The 11,669-nt window shown below is 40.9% G+C and overlaps 1 protein-coding gene across 2 annotated transcripts in view; it reads right to left on the reverse strand.

Annotated features, from left to right (window-relative positions):
- raver1 (ribonucleoprotein, PTB-binding 1) overlaps nucleotides 1-9,325 on the reverse strand; it is a 14,404-nt gene extending 5,079 nt beyond the window's left edge. The window contains exons 1-13 of one of the 2 annotated variants that reach the window (XM_014024419.1): nucleotides 8,974-9,325; nucleotides 7,992-8,058; nucleotides 5,956-6,425; nucleotides 4,397-4,588; nucleotides 4,176-4,296; nucleotides 3,992-4,092; nucleotides 3,795-3,866; nucleotides 3,450-3,528; nucleotides 1,492-1,673; nucleotides 1,307-1,382; nucleotides 630-772; nucleotides 411-482; nucleotides 174-308 (exon numbers count right to left, since the gene is read on the reverse strand). In XM_014024419.1, the coding sequence (XP_013879873.1) occupies nucleotides 174-308; nucleotides 411-482; nucleotides 630-772; nucleotides 1,307-1,382; nucleotides 1,492-1,673; nucleotides 3,450-3,528; nucleotides 3,795-3,866; nucleotides 3,992-4,092; nucleotides 4,176-4,296; nucleotides 4,397-4,588; nucleotides 5,956-6,425; nucleotides 7,992-8,058; nucleotides 8,974-9,300 (2,037 nt within the window). In that variant the 5' untranslated portion in view covers nucleotides 9,301-9,325. The remainder of the gene's footprint in view (nucleotides 1-173; nucleotides 309-410; nucleotides 483-629; nucleotides 773-1,306; nucleotides 1,383-1,491; nucleotides 1,674-3,449; nucleotides 3,529-3,794; nucleotides 3,867-3,991; nucleotides 4,093-4,175; nucleotides 4,297-4,396; nucleotides 4,589-5,955; nucleotides 6,426-7,991; nucleotides 8,059-8,973) is intronic. The other variant, XM_014024427.1, reaches the window with a different exon arrangement.
- Nucleotides 9,326-11,669: the final 2,344 nt, after the last annotated feature.

The raw sequence follows: 11,669 nt of genomic DNA on the forward strand, positions 1-11,669 counted from the left end.
TTGCTAAATTTTCAGTGCATTAGTGCTTTAGAATCAGCTTTTGCTAAATTTTCAGTGCATTAGTGCTTTAGAATTAGGAGACCTAAATATTTGAGTTAGTGGAACTAATTTTTAGATTAGTGCTGCCCACCACTGCAAACAAGGTTCTGGTCATTTAACAAGCTGAGACGTACCCTGTTGAGGTGGGCGGTGGGGAGGCTGCCGTCACYGGAAACCTCAGACCCTGAGCTGAAGAACGAGGAGGGGGGCGGGCTGCAGGGGTAAGAGTAGCTGGAAAACCGCTCGCTGTAGCCGAGGTGATGAGGGAGCTRCGAAAAGTCACAACAATTTGAAAAACTGCTACTAAAAGCAAAGTAACTTYTCAACTTGAAATGGGTTGAGCCACGTTGAGCTGGCAGACCAAACCCTACCTGCTGACTGAATCCTGCCGAGACGCCACTATCAACGTTCTCCTGCTGTTCGTACAAGTGGGCCAGGGCATCCTGGGGAGAAACAGCAGATGGGCATCAGACCACATCACGTCATGTAGCTTAGCWCATGTGCGGCAGTAAAGCAGCATATATTAATGCCATTAAAGGACAAGCATGAAGACCAGTGCACAGATGAGGCAGTGATAAAGAGGCAGTTACCTGGTGTAGAGGAGGATATTCAGGGCTGTAAGAGTCCTGGTAGCGCAGATTAAAATTCTGCTGCATGTTTTGATGGGTGTACTGGTTGGACAAATTACTTAATGTTGGCCTTTTCCTGTAGGGGTGAGGTCTGCAGCTTGCTCCTGACAAATAAAAACAGGGGACATAAACAGTATATTTAGCTGAGTGCTTTGAGTTCACACAAAACAAGATCAAGAAAAACAAATTATGGATCACCACTCTTGGAGGATGTTCTTTCAATTGTTTAATTATGTATTTAAAAAGAAAATGACACAAAACTACCATTTTTCAGTTTCATCATCCATTTTTCATGTCGATCTGCTTTGTGCAACACCTCTCAGAAAGGTGAGAGCACTCAGTTTTTAAGACTAATTGGCAGATTTAATCTGATGCAGGTGTTTGAAAACTGAAAATTACAGAGTCTGCATTTATTTTAAACTATGACTGACTAGATTTTTTTTGTCTTTGTTATTGTTTATTTTTATTCAAGAAGGTTGGAATAAAAAAAAAGGATAGTTTTGTGGTATGTCTGATTTTTTTAAACTAAATTAAACACCTGAAACATCCTTCACGAGTGGTAATTCCATAGTTTTTGTTGTAAAAAAAAAAGTAAGCAGTGTTTCTTTTTTTTTCTTCCCACTTTTCCTCCWACTTACCCGAGGAAAACGTATTGTTGGCATTGAGGAAGGCGCTCTGGGGAAGGTTCACATCTTTTGAGAGTTCACTCAGTACCTGACATTGAATAAGAATAACTTTATTACATTACCACTTTGAGAGGTTAAAAAATAAAAAAAAGGTTAAAGAAATAAAAAAGCATCTGTGATCACGTATGGAAACACACCCCTTGTGCTGCGAGCATGTCTGCCCCCATCATGCCTCCCATCAGGGGAAAGGAAACGCCTGGTAGTGTGGGGGGAGAAGTCTGGGGGTAGCTGCACACTGATGTGGGAGATTCCTGCTCTCGTGACAGGGCCCTGCCAAGTGACAGTGGCTTTAAGGGGGCCAGAGGATCTGACTGGAGACCTGGGATAACAAAATAACAACTGATTTTAAAAGAGTTCAGTTGTAGAAAATGTTCTAATAGAAAACATAAGTCACATTGTCCTAAACTCAGGTTCTTGATTTGTTAAAGGAGACCAATTATKGGTCCTAGAAAKTTTTATGGTATGTCTGTGGGCTATCCAGACCATGTTCATTCAATTTAATGCACAAAATAATTCTCAGATAATAAAATTTCCCATTTTCTAGTTCTGCCGGCTCTGACTTCAGTTCAGAAGAGCTGTTTATGTTTATGAGCTCTGTTGGTAACGCCCTCCAAAAATCTGTTGACATTAACTCCGCCCTCCAAAGCCAGAGTTTATGTTAGCATGGCTAATAATAGCAGAAGCTCCGTTGTACAACCATATGAGAGACCCAGAGGCAGAGTTGTGGTCGCAGCTTCTTTTTTTTTCTTCTCTCCCTCCTCTGCTCTGCGCTCACTCTGCATGCTGTTACCAGAGCAGGGAGCAGCAGCGGTCAAAATACCTCAGAAACTCGAACAAATGGGCTTTAACAAGGATTTAATAAGCTAAACAATAGAGGTACATGAGAAAACGTGTTCATAACGAATGAAAATAAATAATTAAATTGTGTCCGTGCTGCTCTCTCGTCCAACACTCTGCCCATTGTCCTATTGGAGACCTGTTGTGAAATGAGCTGCGCATTACACAACAACACCGTGACGGCTTTTTATATTGAGGAGGTGGAGCCTCACCCGGGGGTTGCTAGGTGAGGGGCTGAACGCAGGTTCTGGTGGGTTGTCGTATGACTTGTGACATCACAAAATGACGGAAGTATAAAACTTGTCGTTAATATACATTAAAAATACATTTACTTACAGTAAATATGCCCCTGGGTGCATTTTTTTGGTCCTAGAACTGTTTTTTTAGAAGTACATACCCAAAGTTGAGTAAAAAAAAACTTTAAAAAGTGAATTTTGCACAATAGGTCCCCTTTAAGAAATGACAGAACTGATGTTACGCACAATGTCCCTCACATTCAGTATTAGAANACAATGTAACGATGATCCGCTCACTCGCTGATAGCACAATTTCTTCCTCTGGACACCTGACATGCTCATTTTTCAACCGTTTCCTATCCAAACAATCCAACCTGAATAACAGAGATCTTTACCCGGAAGTACTCGATCTCATAACYTTTGTCCGGAAGTTAGCAGAAGCCATATTGTGCACATAGCCAATTGGAGACCTGTTGTGAAATGAGCTGCGCATTACACAACAACACCGTGATGGCTTTTTATATTGAGGAGGTGGAGTTTCAACCGGGGGTTGCTAGGTGAGGGGCTGAACGCAGGTTCTGGTGGGTTGTCGTACAGCTTGTGACATCACAAAATGACGGAAGTATAAAACTTGTCGTTAATATACATTTAAAATACATTTACTTACAGTAAATATGCCCCATGGTGCATTTTTTTTGGTCCTAGGACTGTTTTTTTAGAAGTACATACCCAAAGTTGAGTAAAAAAAAACTTTAAAAAGTGAATTTTGCATAATAGGTCCCCTTTAAGAAATGACAGAACTGATGTTACGCACAATGTCCCTCACATTCAGTATTAGAAACAGAATTCAGATGATTAAAGCCTAATTGGACAATGTGAGTGGAACAAAAATCACAAATATAAGAAGTGCAGATGATGATTAACGGGGAAAAGGGGATACAGATGTTTGCAATCAGAAGCACACCAACAAACACGTCATTAGTTGCTCAAGGAGACCCGGCTGGGACTGAAAGATGCCAAACCTTGAGGGACATCTCCCAGCAGATGGACTCCCTGCTGGATGGGCAGAGCAGCCAGAGGATTGTCCCCGATGAGTCCTGCCTGTTGGGTCGAAGGACAGATCAGTGTCACGAGGGTCACTCTGCCTGCCACTAAAGTTTACTTACAAGATATCAGATCATCCCTTTAAAAAGGACAGTTTCACAGCATTCAGCACCACAAACATAAAAAATCTTCACACTTTTCCCAGAGAGAGCTTACCAAGCCGGGCAAATCCAATCTCTATTACAAACTACATCACGTTTGGAAGCAATCTAGCTATCCCTCACACACAGGACAGCCAAACACTAAGCACCATTATCACTCACACAAGGGAAAAGAGGGTTTTCTTTACTGTGCAGCACCTGAGCCCAAAGAAGCTGATTCCCCAGAAAAGCTTGCTAATGGCATGGAGGGACAGAACAGAGAGCGGCGAGAAAACAAGTTGAGGGTGAATCAAAACAACAGGATGAAGTAGCAGCAGGAAGGAGCGTGTCGAGGGAAGGGGCCAAGAGGCTGTCGGTACCTGCTGGGCTTTGGCCTGGTTCTGTAGGAGCACCTGCAGCAGGGCAGCTGAGAGAGCRGGGTTGGCTAGCAGCGGCATTGCAGGGGCTGCTCCCAGGAGGCCTGGACAGAAAGAAAAATCAAGATCCAAGGAATAAAACCTATAATGAAATTAATTTGAAAAAATGTTGCAGAGGGCTCTTAACCTTGCTTGTGTCCCTGTGACAGAGGGTTGAGCAGCATCTTGAGGGTGGCAGAGTTATTAAAGCCTGTGAGTATCTGCAGGGCTGTGGGATCAGGGAGGAGACCTTTGCCTCTGTTTAAAGCCTGGGGAGGGAGGAACAATGAGAGAAGGCATCACCCTCTGACTGATTAAGTGGCAGCCGCGGATAGACGGGAATTAAGCCTTTTGCCTAAACAGTAATACCATGGTTTGTGCAGCGATCAGAGCAGCCAACATGCTTCTTCCAGGAGGGCCGGGGGCACAGAAGGACACCCTGATGTGTGTCCCGCCCAGCAGCCTGCCATCTGCGAGGCGCTGTGCCTCCTCAGCCATCTCTGCAGTGGAAAACTCCAACACGGCGAAACGCCGGAAACTTCCATCTTGTCCCTGAGCCAGCTATAAAGAGGAGGAATTAAAAAGGTTATGTAATTTCAGACACCGTTTAAAAACTCTGATCACAGCAATTATTCCATTCCAAAGAATGCAGTTAGTGCAATTTATGATSAAAATGTACTTTAAATGTGCTAAAATTAAGCAAAATAACTAATTTGTGTCCAAAAATCAGGTGAAATTATTTTTAAGCATTTTATTTTCATCTAATCTACTCAATCTGTTTAAAGGTTAAACTAATCATTTACAAGTAAACTCCTGTTCAAGCAGCTTTTCTTTTGCATAATATTTTATATTAAAGAGATGGGCAGTGATTTAAACCAAAGTCTAATAAAAACAGGCAAATTTGATGAACTAATAGGAGCAGTGTTCTCTGCACGTCGCTTAAAATGTCCATGTCTAATCATTAGGGCTGCAACGATACGGAAAATTCACGATTTTTGGTTCAGTTCAATACTTTAATGTCACGGTTCAATATTTTTTTCGATACAATAAAGTGAAATTTTCATGCCCTATTTAAATTGTAATTTATTTAAATTAATTATGAACATTTGTTTAACCTCAAAAGTAGTTTTTAAATTAAATGTTGCTGAAACAGCAAGTTCCTCAGTGGATCTGAGCTCAAAAATGCAGCCTAGGTGGAGTAGTCGAGCACAGATCCACTGATCCTTCAACACAGAGCATCTTCAGAAGACAAGTTGATCAAATAAATTTTTTAAATCTGTATTGTTCGATACATAGTATGTATTGAACGGTTCGATACGGGTCCACGTATTGTTGCACCACTACTAATCATTCGATGCAGTCTGAGATTAACTTTAGAGTTCACAACATCCAAAACAATTGAATCAAATCTTGTTAAAAGGAGAACTAAAAACAAAAGAGTTACCCTTGAAATATCAAAGTCCACAATCATTATTCTGTAAAACAATCTTAAAATTGCCATCTGAAACTAAAAAAAAAAAGCTTGTATACCAGTCAAAAGCCCCTGCTCCCTCTCATTCCAGAAAAGCCTGCTGAATGACACCACCTGGGGGAGTCAGGTGGTCATCCCCATAGAAACCAGCATACCGCTATAGAACCTTTGAGTGGCCACATAAAAACTGGGGCAAAGGTGCTAAAGGACTAAAACATGGAGAACTTTACAAAACAATTACACAATCGTTATAATCCCTTTATCAATCCCTATCCCCACAACTTAAAACACTTTGACATGGTAGTGCTTAACACTCACTAAGCTACAAAATCTTTTAATCTGGCTTCACACTGCAGGAATCTAGAACAGCTGAATGAAGAACCCACTAAAGATCAGACATGAAGGCCAGAACCTGTTGATTATAGTAAAAATATGATGAGTAGTAGTGGGTAAGTACCTGACAGAAGACAGGCATGTGAGTGTCGGACAGGGAATGGCGGAGATCCTGAGCGGTCAGGAGGCTCGCGGGCAGGCGGTCCACACACAGACACCTGGAGTGCAGCAGCGGGTACGTGAGCGAGCCCACCTCGGTCCAGTGGACGTACAGCATGCGAGAACCGAGCTGCTTCCCCAGCAGCTCGGACTTGGCCCTGGCCGCCGAGTCCTTCTTCATGTACTCCACGAAGCCGTAGCCTTTGGAACGCCCCGTGGACGAGCTGTAGACCAGGAAGCAGCGCTCGAGGTTGCCGAAGGGCCGCACCAGCTCCTCGAACTGCTGCTGGCTGAAGGCTCGGGGCAAGTTGGCGATGCACAGCAGCGCGTCGGTCGGCTGCAGCTGCACGGAAATCTCCCGGTCCCGGAGGACGTACTGGTGGAACTCTTTGATGGCGCGCTGGGCCTGCTCCCCGTTGAGAAGGGTCACAAACGCTGAGGGAAAGTAAACAAACAAACAAACAAACACAAAGTTTGATGTAAATTGAGGGAGTGGGATCTGTTCAAGCAGACTGCAGAGAAAAGATCAGCTTTCATGCAAGGCAGGTTTCAAAAAGAAAGCCTTGTTGTTGACAGCTTCCCCTTAAGCATGCCTGATTAAAAAAATGATGCTGGTGGCACAATGTCAGCAAGCAGCATTTTTATTTCTGCCAGACTGAAACCACACATTTTTATGGAGACTAACAAGAATCTAAGACATTTAAAACAAACTAATTGTCCCTGAMCAAAAGAAGCCACATCTAGCCTCGGACACTTTTTAATGTTATTGCCTTTTCATTGTAAAACAACGTGACTGGCTCTAAATGTTGATAATGCTGTAATTTTTCTGTGCTACAACCGTCTGGTAAATACCAGGCATTCCCTGAATTTACCATCTGGTTTTCTTTTTATTACCTCGTTATTGTCTGCCACCTTCTAGAGAAATATTGCTCTGAATAGGAAAAGCARTTCAAAACGCCTATTCTGAGCTCATGTTTCTTTAAACAAGTCCAGCCTCCTGAATGTGGATGCAGCTCACGACAGTATTGATGACCCAGGTGAATTTAAATTGATTGCAGCTCGACGTGACCTTGTGACAAGGAAGTTAAGGCCTCTGCATGGTGCGTCAGGAACTGTCGAAATCACTCCATTCTGCCCGTAGCTTCAAACCTTACAAAACCTTCAAAAACCCACCAGAGAACTTTTTACGCCGTTTCCACGTAAGAAATTAATGTTATTTAATAAGGCATAAGAACATGAGAAATTTTGCTTTAATTAATCGCTTCCAGAAGCCGACTTGTTGCACCCGGGAGCAGACATTTGTCAAGACAAAGACAAAAACTCGTGAATGGATAAAACAGATGTGCACGGAGCAATCCAACTACAGGGGCAACTTTAACAGGGACAGATTTATGTACAAATTACGACAGATAAGAGTTTTCTTTTCCTCTCTCCTGAAGTGTAGACTCCAGAGGGAAGGGTTTCCCCAGGAGCTCGGCGTGTCTCAGGAGCTTTGAAAGGCGTGTGCGAAAACAAACGCCGGACCACCACGTGACCGTTCAGCTTCGAATAATTATGTGGAGACCTTTGCTCTATTTAGTGAGAAGAAATAAATATGGTTTCTTAAGGCTATAATGATAAATGACTGGAACTTTGACCGTCAAAATAAAGTCCTGAAGGTGTCAAATAGGTTTTGTTGTAATTAGCTTCCAACTTTTAATCTCTTGTGTATCCCTGAAAGTCCAAYCTTAAGAAGTTCAAAAAACAAGGACTTTGTTTCTCATTCAAGGAGATTTTCAAATCTAAAGCAAAATGTGGATTTACAAGCAAATATTACCCATGTTATTATTTTATTTTATTTAAAACAAACACTGGACTCCATGCTTAGGAAACCACACTTCTTTGGAATCGTCTTTGTTTTTGAAACTCTTGTGATGTGGATTCAAACGAATCACAACTGAATTGTGTTAATCTTCTTTTAGGCATCTGTTTAGAAACATGATGGGTCAGAGTCAGACCAACCTGTGCCCTTGTATTTGTCAACAAAGCAGTACTTCAAGTCGTAGCTTCCCAACAGCTCATGGACCTCCTATGATGGAAAAAAATAGAAGAAAAAAATACATCATTTACAATAAAATGTTACATTTTATTAATCATGTGTGGATCTTTTTATTCTAATGTTTTTTTAGATTCTGTCTGTGGAAGTTAAATGAGTGACAGTTAACTCCTTCATGTCCACAGGGAAGCAGTTAGTGCACCTGTGTGAGAAAAAGGGAGGAAAAAAACTCCCTCATTGTTGAGGGAAAATTTGTTCTGTGTCGCTTTGGCCTATTCACAAACAAATCAAGCCTAACCTCTCTAGCGTTTTCTGAAACGTTTTGTCTCTACGCCTTCCAGCTTTAGTTAAATGGCCAACTCACATCTCGAACTCCCTCTCTAAACCCCCCCTCTCTGTGAACAATGGTACGGTCCGTAGGCCCACTGCTCCCCACGAGTCAGGCACGTTCCAAACTTAAATGTAGATCATGTCATCAAAACACAAGCTAAAGTAACACAAAACACCTGAAAATCTCCTGGGTTGATTAAAAATAAAACAATGACAATTTGTTGATTAGAAATGACTGACATTTTTGTTGATTTAAACATGTCCAAGTTCCTAAATGTTGCTGCCAAAACAAAAGGCCGAGTTCAGGCCACAGATGACCTGACTAGTGAGTCATCCGATCACCTGGTATTTACTCAGTTGACCAAATTTAACTAAAATACACTTTTGAAAAGTTTAAGAGGTGCAGCTGAATGGTGTATTGATTTTTACATAATATATAAGYGGAGTCAAGTAAAATATTTGATAAAAAAGTAAAAATAAAAAATAAAAATTGTAGCATACAAGTTATGGCTAGCAAGCTAACACAGACTGAAGCTATGCTAAAATTAGCCAAAGCTATCAATCAATCAGTCAGTTATCGATGAGGCCAACTAATTGATTGCTATTTTTTTCTTTTACCTGATTACTAACGTCAGAAGGTAAACTTTTTATTATTATTTTCCTGCGGTTGTAAAACTCCCGGCGTGTTCTGTCCAGTCGGCTCTCAATCTCTTCAGGGCTGAGTGATATCACGTCCTCGTCGACCCTTCGCTGACACTCGCGTCCGGCCGTCTCRTCTTCTTCCCCGCCGGAGGAAAGTTCGGAGAACCCGCGACCTCCAGCCGCCCACTCTTCTTGTTCCGCAGCGAGGTCATAACTTCCGTTAAGCGGACGGGAGGCGAAGCCGGGCCCGGTGTCTGTGTTCTCATCTCTGCCAGCGGTGCTTACAGACACGACGGCGGCCATCACTCAGTTTGGTGGAAGTTTCATCGTACTGGTGCTTCGGGCTGATTTGAGCAGTTTAAACAATACACACGTGGTTCCTTCGCCTCTTCTGATTGGACCAGTGGGGGACGCAATCACCATGACTACGACGCAACGTAAGCTGGGGCGGGGCCATAAAAAAGTTGTATCTAAACATAAAAAAAAATTACGYAGTATTTTTTCAGCGTTTTATGGAAATATTTGGAAAATTAAGTAATGTATATTTATTCATACTTTAAGTTTTAAATCAAAGTTACATTTTTATGACTTTACAGAACAACTANTATTCATACTTTAAGTTTTAAATCAAAGTTACATTTTTATGACTTTACAGAACAACTATTAAGTTAAAATTCTGTATATTTTTAACTGTATTGCACTTTTTTATGAAAGAATTCTGTGTTTATAATAAGGAAATTAAACATACAATTTCCTCAAAAACCATAAACACATTTTAAAGCTTTACAGATAAGTATGGCTAAAAAGAAAAAGTCCCACAGGCATTCATAGCTTGGCCTAACTGTGGTGAACTGAAACAGGTCACAGTGAGAGGCCCGGGGGTAACATCCCCCTGCACAGAATAGGTTTCCCTCTGTGCCTCATCTGACTACTCAAAAATAATGCCACGTTTAAATCTACGCAAACGTTWGAAGGCAGTTTCAAAAATGTGTGGCAGCATTTGTAAAAGAAACCATCAATGAATTCTCAAAATTAAAAAAGAGAGAGATTAGACAGAATGAAGAACAGACCACAACTTTATGTATGAGTTAAAATATGTGAATGTTGTCAGATGATAAAAGCCAGGATTCTGAGTGTTTTAAGTCGTACTGTAAAGCATGGGGACGGACCAGTTATGGTATGGGCTTTAACAAGATTGAACTGTCATAAGTGTGTTTGACAAGCCATGGCCACAATAGTCACAAAACATRTAATATTTTATTGAGATGAGTCTGATTGAGCAGTTATACCAGCCAATAAATGCAGGACTGCTCTGGGAATGGTTTCCGACATGACAGATAAGTTATTCTAACAGTCCTGCCTGCTTCACTGTGTTGTCGTTAAAGCCAAATAAAACATCTATTACCTGCAGCATTTTTATATTACAGGTAAGATTGTCCTCACAAAAATTGTGTTCAGAATTGGTGTTTTTTTTTTTTTTTTTTTTTTTTTTTTTTTACATGATCATACATTTGATATTAAAATGGATTTTGCTGCAACTCTAAAACACAATATAGTAAACTGCACGTTGCATTAAACTGAGAAACAAGTGCATTCAGTCGTGAAGAGTGTCTGTGCCTCCAGGGGGCATTACAGWCCAAACAAGGCTCAGAAAAGCAAATGTCATGTTCAAAACTCAGCACTTGGAGGAGCGAGTTTCACTCTACCAGCAATATACCCAAGAATCCTGTCYTCACAACTTCATGTGTCATTTCAGACTTTACCTCTGCTTCATTAGGGAGTTACAAGTCCTCATTTTGCATTAACATGTATTTTTTGCTGTGCTTTCTTCCAAACTGCTTATTCTATTTGATATAAAACACTAAGGATTGAATTATATATTAAATAACTGCAACATGTTTCAATGCAGAATATTAGTAACGCATGCGGTTACTATTAGATGGTTCTTTTCTCTCACACACGACCACTGATACCCATTTTAYTCAGTTTGACATGAATTATTAATACTGTTTACAAAGTTCAATAGTAAAGCTGTGATGCTTTTATCACCATGGAACAGAACTGTGGGTGAATAATCACTAAAAAAAAGGTACCTGCTGCTCTGAGTGGTTTTTATACTTATGCAGAGAAATAATTTAGTGAATAGTTAATTCCCTGTGACATGATAAAATTTAGTGGTCAGCCTTAGTGAGACACAATCACTGTACTTTGTTAGAACATRGACCAGCTGGTGAGACACAGGTTTGTTCAGACACCAACAAAAACGGTGGAAAATGGTTTATTAGAATACGATTTTTTTTTCTTCTATTTACAGAAAGATGTGCAAGGCCAGATACACTGAAAATGTACAGAAAACCAAAGAGTGCAAAAAGTCTTGAATAAATGCTGTACTTCCACTGATAGAAAATATATATATACAGCAGGTAAAATAAGTATTGAACACGTCACCATTTTTCTCAGTAAATATATTACTAGAGGTGCTAATGACATGACATTTTCACCAGATGTCTGCCAGTGCAGAGAGGCTAAAATAGGTGTAATGTGAGCTCTCCTGTGGCTCTTTATTAATAACCTCGCTGCAGCGTTCTGCACAGACTGAATGACAGTGTTCCTTGTGAAAACATGATTTTCTTCATGAAAATTGTGCCAAATGCAGATTGTGTATACTGTGT

The sequence above is a fragment of the Austrofundulus limnaeus genome, unplaced genomic scaffold, assembly GCF_001266775.1.
Source record: "Austrofundulus limnaeus strain Quisiro unplaced genomic scaffold, Austrofundulus_limnaeus-1.0 Scaffold4, whole genome shotgun sequence".
Classification (NCBI taxonomy): Eukaryota; Metazoa; Chordata; class Actinopteri; order Cyprinodontiformes; family Rivulidae; genus Austrofundulus; species Austrofundulus limnaeus.